The following is a 16,387-nucleotide window of genomic DNA, read 5'->3' as shown; positions in this document are numbered from 1 at the left end:
GGGTGACGCCGCCGCCGCCGCCGACACAAGGGGGACGCGGGCGGGCGGCGCGCGGGGCCCAGGGCGGCACCGGCGGGAGCGGCACCGGGACGGGGACGGCGGCGGCGGCGGCTCCTCCTCCTCGGCGGCCCCGGCGGCCGCTCCGTCCCTCGCCCCGGCGGCACCTCCCCATTCCCCTCCCTCGGCCCGCCCGTGTCCGCCCCGCCGGATGGCGGCGGCGGGCGCGGCGGCCGCCCCGGCGCTTTATGCCTGCACCAAGTGCAACCAGCGGTACCCGTTCGAGGAGCTCTCGCAGGGCCAGCAGCTGTGCAAGGTGCGGCGGCGGCGGGGCGGCCCTGGCCGGGGCTGTTGGCGGGGCGGCGGGCGAGGGCGGAGCGCGGGCCGGGGCTCGGCCGGGCAGTAACGCGGCGCTTCCCCCGCAGGAGTGCCGCATCGCCCACCCCATCGTGAAGTGCACCTACTGCCGCTCCGAGTTCCAGCAGGAGAGGTACGGCGTGCGTCTGCTCGGGGCTAGAGCGCTTGCAGGAGCTGGGCCTGGCTGGTCCGGAGAAGAGCGGAGTGAGAGGGGATCTCATCAGTCTGTATAAGTGTCTCCAGGGCGGGTGCCAGGAGGATGGTGCCAGGCTCTTTTCGGTGGTGCCCAGCGACAGGACGAGGAGCAATGATCATAAACTAAAACACGAGAAGTTTCACTTCCACATGAGGAAGAACTTCTTCACACTGAGGGTGGCAGAGCACTGGATCAGGCTGCCCAGCCAGGTGGTGGGGTCTCTGTCTCCGGAGACATTCAGAGTCCACCTGGACACGTTCCTGTGTCACCTGCTCAAGGTGACTCTGCCTTGGCAGGGGGGTTGGACTGGATGATCTCCAAAGGTCCCTTCCAATCCAACTCTTCTGTGATTCTGTTTGCCAGTAATTGCATGGGGAAGAATGTCAAAGTGCGTGTTTATCACCTAATTCAATGTTGTGCCATTTTATCTCTTTAGCAAAACCAACACAATATGCAAGAAATGCGCCCAAAACGTGAAGCAGTTCGGAACGGTGAGTAGTTACGTGGTTCTTAATGCTGAAGCTGAGCTCATTTGTTCTTCAAACTGAATACAAAGTTCTCTTGCAACTAATCTTCTTACTTTCTTTTGAGGGGAAAAAAACCCAAAAAACAAACCCACCCTAGAGATTGCCATTCAGAAAGGAGATGGAAAAGACTGACATCTCTTGGTTTCCTCTGTGGGTTACCATTTCTTTTCCCAAATTGAAATCCATTTGTGTTATATATAGCTTAACAGTTAATAATAATTTCAATATAAGTATTTGTAACAAAGCAATGTTATTTCACATCACACATGTTAAGTCATTCCCTGCATATTCTCATAAGCACACGCTTCATGGCAGGAGGACCATTAGCCCTTCCTCTTTTTAGTGAGTGGTAAATGTGAAAATCTAGTAATACCACATACTTTATATTATGTAAGTCTTTAGAAATGCGTGTTAATCATGTTCAGCTAATAAGTAAAAAAGATTTTGAGTATTATCTGCGTTCATGTTACTCTGCATTTTTTCCTGTTGAATTCCAGCTTTAGTCTGTTCGAAAAATAAATTTTTCTATTATATGAATGCACACATTGTATCTGAGTTGCCCTGCAGATATGAGTTTTTAGGGGGTATCAAGATAATCTTGTTGTGGAACAAAAAGGCATAACTTCCTTATACTTGACATAAACCATATTAGTTGAAATTCAACTTCTTTGAGAAGTGTAATAGCTGTTGCTATGTAGTCAGGCACTTTCTGAGTGTATATGTAAACTGAACAAAGAAATGCTTTCAAAAGCTTAAAATGCAGCAAAATGAATTGCAGGACAAATCCAGCAACAATTTTACCAGGAGTTCATCAAAAAACCAGAACTGCACTGAATATAATCAGCCACTTGTAACCTATGAAAACTGACAGCAGTTTTATTTTTCAGCACTGTATTAGTCTAGTTGAGCGTATGATATGAAAGTTGATAACCTGACCTGATAGTATCGGAGCTTGGTTTTTGTTTGGTGGTGGGGCTTTTTTTGTTTGTTTTGTTTTTTAAGTTTCCTGCAGAATTGCGGGGATTAGGATACTAATCTTAGAACTGTAGGGTTATTGAATCCCTGAGCTGTGCAAAGGAGAGGGATGCCATCAGAAACTTCCAGTCTAAAAAAAATCACTTGGTTACTCTTCTTTTAAAGTTTTGTAAGTAATTTCTTAAGTAGTGTAGTAAAACTGAGAGAAAATGTCATAACATTTAAAAAAATAAAAAGCAGTAGGTGTAGAGGTTAGTTACTAGATGGTTGTGTGTGTTTCTTTTATTATGCCTGGGTTTTCATGGAAAGTCCAGGCTGGTTTTAAGCACTGAAGAAGCATCATTTTAGAGGAAAAGTTTAGTAGTGGAGATAAAAATGGTAGAAAAAGGGTTCTTTAAGGTAAGTTATATGAAGCCCTACTACTTTTGAAACATCGTTATGTGAGTTGAAACACCTGTGTTCATTACTGAAAATGCAAATGTATTCAGTTCAACTTTTTTATTTTTCAGCCCAAGCCTTGTCAGTATTGTAACATTATTGCAGCATTTATTGGTACAAAATGCCAGCGTTGCACCAACTCGGAGAAGAAGTACGGCCCGCCTCAGACCTGTGAGCAGTGCAAACAGCAATGTGCTTTTGATCGAAAAGAGGAGGGAAGAAGGAAGGTAGGCTTTGTTCCACATCTCTCATGGCTTAGGCTGACAATAGACAGTGTTCTTCCTTCAGAAGAGAAAGATTAACAAGAATGTATCTTAAGTTCTCAAATACCAGATTAAAGTTGCTGATCTGTGCTTTACAATATTTGAATTAAATTTCGTAATGTGCAATTCTTAAGTCAGCTACTGAGCTAACTTTTAATTAAATCACACTTTCCAAAAATAGGCATAAGTGTTAGCAGACAGTTGTAGCTGTGGAACAGAAGTTAAGCAGCTCAACAGTTCCTCGTGTTCTGATATTTATTTTACTTTTGTTTTCCCATCCATTGGTTCTCATGTATGTTCATAACTTGAATCTGTCACTTTACCTCTTCTTATTTGCCTGCCTTGCCTTTAAGTAGAGCACCAGAGGTAGACTGCTCTGAGCAGCCCTTTGTGTTCTGTTTCGTTAAATAGCTTTGCTGAGTGCCACTTTCTCATTCCAGAAGGTGCTGAGAAAATGACCTCAAAAGCCTCTTGACTGAACCCAAGAATAATGCTGTTTTTACAGAAGAATTTACTTGGTACAAGTAACACATTGGCTGGACATCTTGATTCTGCCTGCAGTATGATAGGATGAGAGAGGGCACATGGTGTTTAAACTAAAAAAGACTCGTCCTTTTAAAAAGTTATTGTTACTTCTGCAATGTAGAGCAGGTCCAACAATTGCTAGGCTCTTTCTAGCACGAGTTTAAATAACAAATGGAATAAGATTCAGGTTACTAAAAGAAACTTGCATACATTGGAGCTACAGTAGTGATGTTTCATACAAAAGATGTCTTTTTTTCCCAAAGATAGTGGATGAAGTGAAACAAAATTTCCTTGCAAATATCAACTACATCTTCTAGTGCAAGTGTACTTGGAAATAAAATGTGAATTATTTCCCAAAAGGTTGATGGAAAGTTGTTGTGTTGGCTCTGCACGCTGTCGTACAAGAGAGTGCTACAGAAGACAAAAGAACAGAGGAAGAGCCTGGGATCTTCACATTCTAACTCTTCATCCTCATCTCTTACTGAGAAAGACCAGCATCATTCAAAACACCACCACCATCACCACCATCATCATCGTCACAGCAGCAGCCATCATAAGTAAGTATTTCAAAAATTGAAGTATGTGTTGGTAGCTCTTCATCTTCTGTGTTCTGTTTATATGGAGATAAGTAAGGAAAGCTATTTAAAACATGGTGTCAAAAGCAGTAGTATATCATTGTTCTTCATGGTCTGTCAAAATCCTTGGATTCTTGGAGTTTGAATGAAGGTGGTTCATTAAAAAAAAGGGAATTCTTGGTGATTGTCAGACTAGTTGATGTTAAAATTGGTAGCAAGTCTACGAAAAGGGCTCATGGAATGGCTACAGAAACAAGTTACTTGAGGGTAAACTTGTATTTGGGTTTCTAGGCAGTAACTGCTTTGTGGTACCTGCTATTTTACATGCATTTGCTGTGGGTTAAAAGGTGTGTATTAGCAGTGAGAATCCTCACGCTGACTTACTTCACCCTGATTCATGTACAAGTACTGAAAATTAAGAGGAGAAGCAGAAGCAGCAGTATGAGATTACCTTCAGTCTAGGACCAGTTCGTACCTCTTTGCTAGCTTTTATAATCAAGTCTTGCTGGAACAGGCAGTTTGTGAGTGGCTGTGATAGAGACATAGGGACATAAGGCTGTCAGTTCAGTTACTGTCACTCTGATAGCATTTCACATAGTTTTGTCCCATCTTCTGCAACTTTTCTCAACACATCATCTCTGGCCATGGCATAAACAGCATACCAACCTTAATGTACATACCCAATTTATTTAGTCATAAACCCCAGAATTCATTTGGGATTTTGTGCTGCTATAATAGTAGTCATGATTCTTATTTTCATAGATAGATTTGTGGCAGCATAACTTCAGAACTACTTGGGTTTTGTGTAAATACTAAATAGTATTTATATAATAAATATTTATAAAATATATAAAATAAATATTTCTATAATAAATAGCAAATACTATGTCTGCAATGGTAATGACCCTGATGCCAGACACACAGACACTTTCCTTCTAAACTTCACATTTCTAGTGCTTGTAATTTTTCATCTTGTCTGAAACTTGCCTAAGTGTGACTGAAAGATACAAGCAAATTAAGATGAAATGGTATTGGCAATGCATAAAAGAGAAAGGCCCATACTTTCACTTTTAAAAAGAGAAAAATAAGATTTGGGGTTTTAGGAATTCGAATAAGAAAATTATTCTTGTCATGCATAGAGTTATTGTACTGTTCCTGTTCTTTCAAATCTCTGCTGAAAATGGAGTTAGAGAAAGTTAAATGTAATTTAATGCATTTGGCACAGGTACAGTAAGGATTAAATTAAAAAAAGTTAACTCTTTACTACAGAATAGAGCTTCTGATATATTCAAGAGTTAAAACAGTAAGCATATCTATACAGATCACAATGTTCCTGGTTTCCCACCTTTTTCTTCTGTAGGCTGCCATGGGTCCATTGCTTCTGGTCCAATTAATATGACTCTTTTTCCCTGTCCATTTCAGTTACTGTTAAGATCAGACAGTAGAGACAGTGAGGTATAAATACAGGTTCTTTTAACTATTTCACTCAGTGCAACTTTTATATTCTACCCTTCCTATATCAGTATCCTTTATTAGTTGCTTTTGCAATGATTGAAAACAAATGGTTACACCTGAGAAGCAGTTATTTTCAGGGATCCAAAACTTCACCTTACTCATATGGCACCAAATGAACACCGCTTCAGGCCGTGTTCATATGGCAGTATGGGAATCCCAGGAGAGGTGCTTTAGACCAGCTTGCTGAGTGCAGGTTTAGCAAGACAAAGTTCACAAAAATTGGGAGGTATCAGCAGAAAGGTTTAGCCATCAGTCTTGAGCTCTATCCCTTGTGACTTGCAACAGCATAGCTACTTATGATTTATGATGATTTATAGCATCCTGACATAGCAAAGCATGATCAGGAACTTGTCCAACTGAAAATTCATAAATACTCACTGTATTAGGAAAAAAAAAGGGTGGGACGATTTTTCTCAAGTACAGATACCATTCACATAAATGTACAAATAATGGCATATTTGGTCAGTTACCAAGTACGTTTCACATATTTCAGAATCAGCAATCTGAGTCCAGAACAAGATCAGGGACTATGGAAACAGAGGTAAATATTATATTATTTATTAATTTTCTTTTAATTTATCTTGCAGTTTTCATTTAAAGAATTTCTTTTTTCTTACATTTTGGCTAGTCTCTAGCATTCCACCTAGGAGCATGAGTTAGTTTTTTTTTTTTCCGTGTACCAAATGGTTATATTAGAGAGTTACATAGTATGAGGCTTTAGGTTTACATTTTGTTTGATTTCAGCCATAAATCCTCTGCAGCTATTCAGAATGAAACTCCAAAGAAAAAACCCAAACTGGAATCCAAGCCATCAAATGGAGATAGGTAAAGTTATATTTTTGTAAAGCTGAGCCATTTCAACCAAACAGAGCACTGATCTGTGACAAGTTGCCTTTTTTTTTTGTTTGTTTGTCTGAGGAATGAGGGATGTGAAACTTGTGTCCTGTCAGATGGATTGTTGGGTGGTATCTGAGTGCTGTCAGTCAATTAAGTTACTTTATTAGCAGAAAACTAGCACTATTTTCCTGCTTTTAAGCTGTTTGGGGCAAAATTAAACAAAGCTTGTGTACAAGGTAACAGTTATCAACACAGTGGTGTTCCCTCACACTGGGAATTGTTTTGTCAGTTAGATGCAGGGTAGAACCTGCTGCTTTAAGCTAATCCAGTATCTGGAGAGTTCTTTAGAACCTTAGTGTGGGAGACTGAATCTTTATTCCGATTCTGGCCAATGGTCAGAATAAAAGTTAAAAGTGTCTACTTCAGTCAAAAGGTATTTATCCCCCTCAAAGCTAATACTGAATTATATTTCTGCAGGTGTATGTAATGTGTGCCATTAGTAAGGTAATTTGCCAGTTGCATCCATTTCTGTCAGGTACATACTTTTTTTGCATTAGTCCTTAAGGATGTTTATGGAATTATTAATGATACAATTTGAATTTTTTTTTAAAAGTGTTTTGCTTTTTTCTTTTGATGTTGTAAATAACTACTGTTTTACATTTTTAGTAGCTCTATAAATCAGTCTGCAGACAGTGGAGGAACTGACAACTTTGTCCTCATAAGTCAGCTGAAAGAAGAAGTAATGTCACTTAAACGTCTTCTGCAGCAAAGAGATCAGACTATTTTAGAGAAAGATAAAAAGGTAAAAATTACAGCTGTTCAATAAGTACTTCATAATTTTGTTTCTGTTTTGTAGTCTCCTAAAAATGTCAAGACAATAAGATAAAACAAAAGTCAGATACAGTTGTTTTATATAGCAGCTAATCAGACATTACCATTTAAAGGAAAAGTTTTGGACTTTTGTATCATGAATGTATTTTGTCTCTAAGTCAAAGAGTAATTCATCTTACCTCACTTCAGCCATGAAGAAGTTAGCCTGTTACTCAGGCTGCATGCCACAGGTCATGGATAAAATGCCAGACAGTGGTTTGCATGTTTTATATGCTCTTAACTGAGTCATGACAAAGAGTAGTAACCATTCTGAGTTTAGCATAGTTTTTATTTCGTTTTAAACTAAAGCAACTCTAGCCATAATAAGTCAATGTCCAAATTTACATGGGTAGTGTATGAAAATGAAGTGGTTTGTTTTTATAGGATCAGTAGCATGTGTACTGTAGGTTGTCAAGTCTTTGTGGGTAGTCAGAGACTGCAAAAAAATCGTGGATTAAATGGCTGTCAACAAAAGTTAAGTGAAATTGTCAGGCCCAAGTGGCTGCAGCAAAACTCTTAGAGAAGATTCACCCTTCAAACAAACTAATGACTAACAAGAAAAGAGAAATAACTACAAATACATACTTGCTTTGCATTAACTAGACTTTATTTCTCTGCCATCTGAATAACTAGATGCTTTCAGGACACTATAACAGTGGCTCTAGAATGTGTGTTCAGGACTGAGTAGGTTATGGAATTGTATTCCAAACAGATTTATTATATTTTCAAGTAAAATTTTGATTGTGAATGCATGGTAGCCTACCAAACATTGATGGTTAAGAAAGACTCAATCATACTGACAGGAAAATGCTTCCACTTTTGAACCATAGTTCTGTATCTTCATTTCTACACATAGGTGTGTTTTGTAAAGGATATTGAACCTATTATCATTTGTCACTGGTAAAATATACCTAGTGTTGGAAGTACTTGCTATTTCAAGCCTTTAAGTGTTCAGTGTGAAAGAGCTGAACAGTCTGTCATGGATTCTCTTTATGTATTTTCTCCAAAGCACAGACATTAGGCCCTGATCTCTCTTATAAAGTCAGGAGAAGATTGTGAGTCAGTAGAAAATTCACTTAGCTCTTTTTATTTTTAATCTACTGAGCAAGGCTGACAAAAGTGGTAGGTAAGGAAATGTCGCCTACTTCTGAATAACCACTGCAGTGACTTGTTTTGTGCTGTTTCCATAGGGAGAGTATCTAATGATTTTAATATCCCCACTGCTAAAACTATTTATTTGACTTCAGAGTTCTTTGATGTTAGTCTCCTTCAGGCATGAAGTCCACACTTTCAGAATGTCAGTTTTTCAGCTGCTGCAGGGAGGAGAATAGCTGAACACATTATACAGTGTTTGCATAGCTGGAAAAATTGCAACAAATGAACACACTGCAGATTTTTTTTTTTTTTACTGTGAGATAGTAAATCTGAAGACATGTACTGGGTGAAAAGCCTGAGCCATACCTGTGGGAGATTCCTGTTAAGGTTGTGTCTCTAGATGTATGAAGGGACAACATTTGAACAGCTTTGAATGCTCCAAAAGTAAAACTTCTGACCTGTATAACATGGCAACAAAAACAGCTCAGTACACCAGCTTTGCAGATAATACTCATTCATCACTTTCTGTTATGAGTCAGGGTATCAACTGTGTCATTATCAGTGTGTATTGTTTGCGGTACTAGCCTTGTTTGTCTTTCTGCCCTAAACGGTAGTGAGAAACCACAACATTACCATGAGGCCCTGAGACTTCATTATTAGGAGAGGACCACTGTTTGCTGAATGTTCACAGGCTGTGTGTTTGCTCATCTAGTTGCATACTTCCCTGTGGTGCAACACTAGCACTAGCTTTTTTTATGTTTAGCGTGAGGTGTGTGGGTTTGCACTGGATGCGCTGCGGTCTCCAACAGCCGTAAGTGCATGCTTTGAGCAATGGTGTGTGTTCAGTGAGTTATGTGCCATTGTATCAGCATACCTGCACTTGACCATCTGTTTGACTGTTCTTCTGAGCAATACCTGTTTCACTACATGTGATTTGACACATAGTAAAGTTGGCAATAGCAGTCTTGGTAGTCACTTTAGGAGGGTTTGCTCTGGTTTGTTGTGGTAGGCATCTTTGCTAACAAAGAGGCTTCATTTCCTAATACAGGAATGTGTACATTGTATATTTTTCCTTTTGCTTAGGACAAAATGTAGCATAAAAGGACACAAAACAATCTTTTTTGTTGTCTTTGTAGGGAAGATTTTTCATGTTACCACACCATATAACTGAGAGGTGTTACTGAAGATTGTGATAAGCATCTCACAACTGAAAGAACAGCAAGGATTATTAATCACCAGTCTTGTGTTTGATTGTTTTTTTTGTTGATGTTTAGCCTTTTTTATACAAAATTTTGAGCAAACAGTATGGTTATATGATGACGTTGGCTTTCTGCATATAAAATAGGTGTACAGACTTTTCAAACTGTTTCTCAAGTGCTGAGCTGTCAATAGAGCAATAATAAATAAATAGTGTTTCCTGAGATTCCTGAGGTTTCCCTAAAGATTTCACGTATTGACTAGAAGATGTGTCCCATTGCAGTTTTCAAGGAATCTTCATAGGATCTGTGTTTTTCAGTTGACAGAACTGAAGGCAGACTTCCAGTACCAAGAGTCTAACTTGAGGACAAAGATGAACAGTATGGAGAAAGCTCACAAGGAAACTGTGGAACAGTTGCAGGTGCGTAATGGCCTATCAATACTTGGGAAATACTTCAGATGGAATCATACATTCAGGCTGTTCACTCAGCTTGTTCACTCAGTGTTGTTGACTCCAATACAGTAGTACCAAGTTCATGAGTGGTCATTGCCATGTTTAACTTTGCATGCATTGTACAGCAGTTCTGCAGTCAACAGTCAGTCTCCATGAGTTAAACTCACTCTTAACTTTAAAAGGTAAAGCCTTACCTCACATGCTTTCTCCAAGTTTTTTTTTTGTGTCTGTTCTCTGACAATTTATCAGTTGTCATTGGGCTATGGATTTGATGAAAGGACTCAGCATTAACACATTGACAGCTAGATGTCTCTTGTTAAAGCATGCTTTATCAGGAAGAAAACCTGAGTTAGTTGCCTTATAAATCACAGACTGAACAGACACTCAGTGCAATAGTGGATATACTAAATTTTGCAAGATGGGGAATGTGGTTGCTTTCTCTGTTGAAGACAGAATATACATGTCAAAAAGCGTATACAAGTCTTTGAAAAGTGATCATTACCTTCTCTGAATGTTCTTAGCGTGTACATTTTTGAGAGTTTGTTCATAAATGCAAAGTGCATGACACTACTATTTCAGTAACTCATACTTTTTTAATCTGTATTGCAGGCCAAAAACAGAGAACTGCTCAAACAGGTCGCAGCATTGTCAAAGGGTAAAAAGTTTGATAAAAGTGGGAGTATCCTCACATCTCCTTGAGGAACTGATTATTTGTGGGGTTTGCTACTCAACGTACATTTGAGTAATTCTGTGAAGCCCTTAAAATCCTGTGTAGTGGAAAAAATATTTTTGCACACCAGATTAGTTGGCATGTTTCCTACATGTTTTTATAATTAATATGCAGCTTTTTTTAGTTACTGTTCAGATGAAATACTTCAACTGGCTTGAAGAATGTTTTTATTTTTTTGATATTGGAAACCTTTTGCCAGCAATAGTATTAAACAATTGCATAGAGAACATTAGCAGTGTTCTCTCTGAAAGGACAACATGCAATAACAAACTAGGTGTACTTTTTACAAAGTAGCAACTGAGTCTTTTAAACTACACTGATGTCAGCCAAAAGTTTATGAATCTGCAGTGACACTGAACACTGGTTTCTGGCAACTGTTCCTTTACTTTGTAAGAAAATATAAATTTGGAATGGAAATCATGGTGCTCTCAAGTGGAACTAAAAAGAGGCATATATGTATGTGTAAATACGACTGTAACGGTTATATTCTTAGTTATAACAAGTAATTAGTGTTTTACATTCTTGTGATAGGGACTGACTGAAAGATTATCTATTGTACAGTAACAGAGGCAGTGTGGTTTTTGTAAGATTTACTGTAGACTTTTCTTGCAAGTGCCTTTCTCCAACTGTTTATTTATAGGAATGTTGGTATTTTGTACATAAGGTTTTTATGTTTTAAAATCATGTTTAATAAATGTTTTATGTAAATATAAATGTGTGTACAGAGGAATCTGAAACAAAAATCAAAGTGGCTAGTGCAGTGCTCGAGGCAGCATTAAGAGCTAGCTAGCTGATTGATGGACAGTGAATATTGGCTTTAGATAACCTTTGTAGCTTGTGTCTGTGAGGCGTAGGATTTTGTTAGTGCTGCTCATGCCAAACACTTCCTGAACAAAAAGCAAAATGTTTTTTTGCCACACTGGAGTTTTGTGGTTTGTTTATACATTTTTCCCATTTGGCACAGCGCTAATTTTAATTCCATAGCAGACATTGTACTCCCAATGTTACAGCCTTAGCTAGTGGTACACACTCAAAGTTTTAAATGCGTTTATTCCCCATTGTCTGATTTGATGTACTTGGTTGTAATTTATGGTGATTCCTCTTAATGAATTGCAAGATGCATATCCCCCACTGAAGATACACAATGAGAAAAGAGTAGCCAAAACTAATGGTCTTGAAATTAATTAAGGGAGTGGATGTGGTGTCAAAGGGTGGATTTTAATGTTTTGGGTGGATTTTCATTCTAAATTACATCAGTTTAAGTTTAGCTCTGCTCCTAGTGGACATGAGTCATATTCAGAAATTTCGATTAAACAATCATTTAGTATGCCCCAAGGTATCTATTCAGGAAGGTAAGTTATGAATCAGCATAAAGGGAAGTAGACTTAAACGGGTAAAGGTTTAAGTCAGCTCTGGATACTGACTGATAACAGGGTAGTTGTTGATATTTCGGCAAGCTTAATTGTGTAGAAACAACTACAGATTTTTAATTAAAGAACAAAAGTCTGTAGACCCTTGGCTGTTCACGCAGGTACTGAACTATGAACACCTTCTCAACAGTTCAGATGAGATCCAGCAGTGACAGACTACTGAAAAATATTAAGAACTTGAGCTATCTTGTTTCATATAGTATGTGTGTATTTTTATACCCTAAAATCAACTTTGTATGTTTATAAAAGGTCCTCTTTAAACATACTAAACTAGGGTAGAGAATGCTGCTATCTTTGGGGTTGTTGTTAATTTTTTTAGTATACAAATTTACAACTTTCATTAATTCAGAATTAGTATATGGGTAAATTTTTTTCCAGTTTGATGGTGACCCATATTCAATGAAATGGGTTTTAAAATACAGAAATGCATAGCAAAATGAAATGTTTGAATTAAGATTACTTAATGATATCAGTTCAAGCTGCAGTCAGGACATTTTAAAGAAACAAGCAGAAGTTCTGTATTAGAAGTAACTAATTATAAATCCCAGTCAGAAGAATTTTTAGGGGCTTCATGATCTTTAGTTCTAATTAAATACCTGTGGGTTTTCTTACACAATCGCATTTTTAACATTAATTTTTTAAAGTTGTTAACTAGCCAACTGAATCCCAGTCCTGAGAATCATGTCCTGGAGCTGTAGATTATTGACATAATAAACTGATGTTCTTTAAACGTGGATCTGCGAGGAGATTGTTGTACTGTATTGTGCTTTTTAGCCTGTTTCCAGATGTTGATTAGCATTGACCAGTGATGGTCGTTTTGGCTCAAGTTATTTATGTATTTTAAGCCTGTGAATATTGCGGCCCCCTTTTAAATAGTTTGTCCAACTCCGCGTTCTGCAGTGAAGCTGTTCAGCTGTCCACATGTATAGATTATTGAAATACTGTACTGGCACACATCTGACCGTTGACATTTTGTACCTTTTCTAAATCCAATGTTTCACAATAAAATCTTGTCAAAACATTCATCTGTCCTTTTAAAATTATTCAAAAACCCGTATTTTGTGTTAATCTCTCATGCTACGTCACTCGCTAAAAGTCTGTGGCCAAAAAAGGGGCAGAATTTAGTATTTCAGTTTCTGTTAAGATAAAACACCTTGGGCTGTCCTCTGATTGTAACAAACTAGAGCTACAGATTACTTTGTCTCATGAAAATATTTTTGTTTTCTACAACAGAATTATAATAGAAATATGTTCCTATAGAGAAGAAAAAAACCTGAAGGTTTAACTGAAATCTAGTGACATTTTTATGTTCTGATTAACATCAGCACTTGTGTTTAAAAGTACCTGAATTTCAGTCTGACTCTGTTAACTGTAAGGTTGTCCTTCCTTCACATACCTTGTGTACAGGTTGGGTGATTCTGAGATGGATAATTTCTTTGTCTGTTCCATTTCTTGTGTCAGAAGGAATTAGGTGCCCACACCAGCATCCTGCTGGCTGTCAGTCACAGTGGCTCCTAGTGTTTAGAGCACTGATGCTGCAAGTTGTAAATCTTATTTTATATTTCTCTCAGCAATCAATCTTCACCTTTCCACAATCCAGAAGAATACTTCTCATTCAAGAATTAAAGTTCAAAATGGAGAAAAAAAACAAAACAAAAAACCCCTAAAGAAAACGTCCAACAGGAGAGTAAGATTCTGTATCTATCTGGTCAAGGCAATTACTGAGAAGGGGAGAATCTTTGAGTTTCAGAGCATCTCAAAACTGTTGATACTTTGTATTAGGTATAGTAACAATATGCTGTTCTAATACTGGATTGTTCTTAGTCTCATTTTAATGCAAACTTGCAACAGCAACTTTGAAGCCATTTATTTTTAAAGCTGAGAGCAAGTCAAAACTAGGTGTGGTATTCTTACTTTAGGTGTGGCTTCCATGTGACACATGCAAAGTGTGTGTAACTGGCTAAGTAACCAATTGACTCCTGAAAAGAGATTTGCATCATTTGAAGTAGATCTCCTTAAAGAAGATTTAAATTGGTATAACCTATACATTATAGGCATTCAGGCAGTTCTTAATGGTCTTCAGTGCCTTCAAAAGCTCAGAATCCACACTGATTTTTATGAAAACACTGATGTTTATGGTTGCAAACTATAATCTTCAGCTTTTTGAAATGGAGTAAAAGCTTTTCATGTCATTTTTATTCATTCGAATGATTACTAAAATATTGGTACTGCCATAGAAGATACATTTTCTCATGTATTATGTGCAATTGCTTTAGCTTTCCTCATGGAAAAGGTACTGATATATGAAATTACTTCTGTTGAATCCCACAGAAGAAGAAGGGGGTATCAGACAAGGGGATCATTGAGGTGAAAGGAGATGTTTGTGGTGCTTCTGGAGAAAGGGGAGTGTAATGGAGGTGTCAGGCTAATGGGGAAGAGAGACCTCTGAGATACCGTGTTACTTGTTTATGCAATGTACTGAATCACACGGCTGGGTTTTTTCAAGAGGTACATATTTTCTGTATCTGTAAAATGAGGCATTGCTTAAGGGAGATTTTTGGTTGTGTACAGGTTGTGTGTTTGTTTTTAGCAATACTAGAGTCCAGATTTTAGAAATTAACAAAATAAACATCTTGATTAAATAAATACAAAGATGTACAATGTAACATTCATCTTACAAGCAGTTAGTCGTAACTGTGTAAGTAAAAAAAACAGGTAAAAGTGCAGCAGACCACTGCATACCATAGCCCCAGCTGCATAATGGTGCAAGTTTCACTGTATGACTCCAAGTGACAATCTCTCTATTCTTATACATTAGACAGAAATGGTCCTTGAAGGTATGGCACTCAGCAGCACATGAATCACTGACATTTTCCCTTGCTTTAACCGCATCACCTTTGCATACGAAAGGTCAATATTGGAGATGTAAACAGAAGACTACTTTTATAGGGTCTTCTTTTGACTGCAGAAGGCTTGGGGACAAACAAAAATATATTGGACTAACTAATAGGTGAGTGGTTAGACCCAGGTGATCTTATTATGGGTTGGGTCAGAGGAATGTGGTGTATTCCTCCTATGGTGTCTGTGGGTATTAGAATTTGCAAATTGATTTTTCCCAAATTGATTTTTACCTCCTGTTATAACACCTCTCCCACTTTAGTACCTTAGAGCAATTTGTTTTCAACTGAGTGCTGAAAACCCTAAGATATTTTCCCTTATTTGAATCAAAGATGAATGTGTTTTGCTTTATTTCAATAAAAGGTGTACAATTTATCCTTCATCAGGTGTATCAACTCCTGTATTCACTTTTATTTATAGAGGTTCCTTGGGAAACTTTTTACAACCTTCCAAAAAGGGGAAGAGCTGTAAAGCTGTATTTGCTGGAATAACTTAAATCACTGCTGAAAGGCAAACAAATTAATCAAGCTGACTCCACTGGAGCAGTCTAGTAGTGCTCATACAACCTGTTGCAGTGCTATAGTTGCAGATCGTGTTACAAAATGCAACCAGGAACAGTAATTTCAATCATTCCTTCAAGATCTACAAGGATTTGCTTGCTGGTCACTTGACCTGACTCAGGGTGCAGCATTCAATAAAGCAGCTATAGGCAAAAAACCTTTATCATACAATTGTGGAGTGGTTCGAGTTGTAAAAGACCTTTAAGATCATGGAGTCCAACCATTAGCCCAGCCAAGTCCCTCTCTAATCCATGTCCCTGAGTACAAAATCTATACATTTTCTGAACACTTTCAGGGATGGTGATTCCACCACTTCCCTGGGTAGCGTGTTCTAATGCCTGATAGCCCTTTCCATCAGGAAGTGATTCCTAATAACTGATATAAACCTCCTCTGGTGCAATTTTAGACTATTTCCTCTTGTCCTATCACTTGTTATCTGGGAGAAGAGACTGGCTCTCACCTCACTATGACCTCCTTTCAGGTGGTTGTAGAGAGCAATAAAGACACCCCCAATCCTTCTTTTCTCCAGGCTAAACACCCCCAGCTCCCTCAGGCACTCCTCATCACACTTGTGCTCCAGCCCCTTCCCCAGCTCCGGTGCCCTTCTCTGGACACGCTCCAGCCCCTCAATGTCTTTCTTGCAGTGAGGGGCCCGAAACTGGACACAGGATTGGAGGTGTGGCCTCACCAGTGCCGAGTACAGGGGGACGGTCACTGCCCTGGTCCTGCTGGCCACACCACTGCTGATGCAGGCCAGGATGCCATTGGCCTTCTTGGCCCCCTGGGCACACGCTGGATCATGTTCAGCTGCTGTTGACCAGCACCCCCCAGGGTCTTTTTGGCTGTGACCCAAGTGCAGGACCCAGCACTTGGCCTTGTTGAACCTTGTACAATTGGCCTCAGCCCATCAATCCAGCCTGTTCAGATTCCTCTGTGGACCCTTCCTAC

The 16,387-nt window shown here is 38.8% G+C and overlaps 1 protein-coding gene across 4 annotated transcripts; it reads left to right on the top strand.

Moving 5' to 3' along the window:
* The first annotated feature begins 104 nt into the window (after nt 1–104).
* FAM76B (family with sequence similarity 76 member B) lies at nt 105–12,943 on the top strand. Of its 4 annotated transcripts, none has more exons than XM_082278705.1 (10): nt 105–313; nt 423–487; nt 987–1,041; nt 2,562–2,717; nt 3,639–3,835; nt 5,862–5,909; nt 6,113–6,193; nt 6,875–7,007; nt 9,687–9,788; nt 10,431–12,943. In XM_082278705.1, exons 1-10 carry the CDS (start codon nt 209–211, stop codon nt 10,518–10,520), a joined length of 1,032 nt encoding a protein of 343 aa, XP_082134831.1. In that variant the 5' UTR covers nt 105–208; the 3' UTR covers nt 10,521–12,943. The 4 variants fall into 4 exon arrangements, with proteins under 4 accessions (XP_082134831.1, XP_082134830.1, XP_082134833.1 ...); XM_082278704.1 differs by having other exon boundaries at nt 6,872–7,007; XM_082278707.1 differs by lacking the exon at nt 6,113–6,193.
* The last annotated feature ends 3,444 nt before the right edge of the window (nt 12,944–16,387 follow it).

Source organism: Coloeus monedula, assembly GCF_965178545.1.
Source record: "Coloeus monedula genome assembly, chromosome: 3".
Classification (NCBI taxonomy): domain Eukaryota; kingdom Metazoa; phylum Chordata; class Aves; order Passeriformes; family Corvidae; genus Coloeus; species Coloeus monedula.
This window is presented reverse-complemented; position numbering and strand designations above follow the sequence as displayed.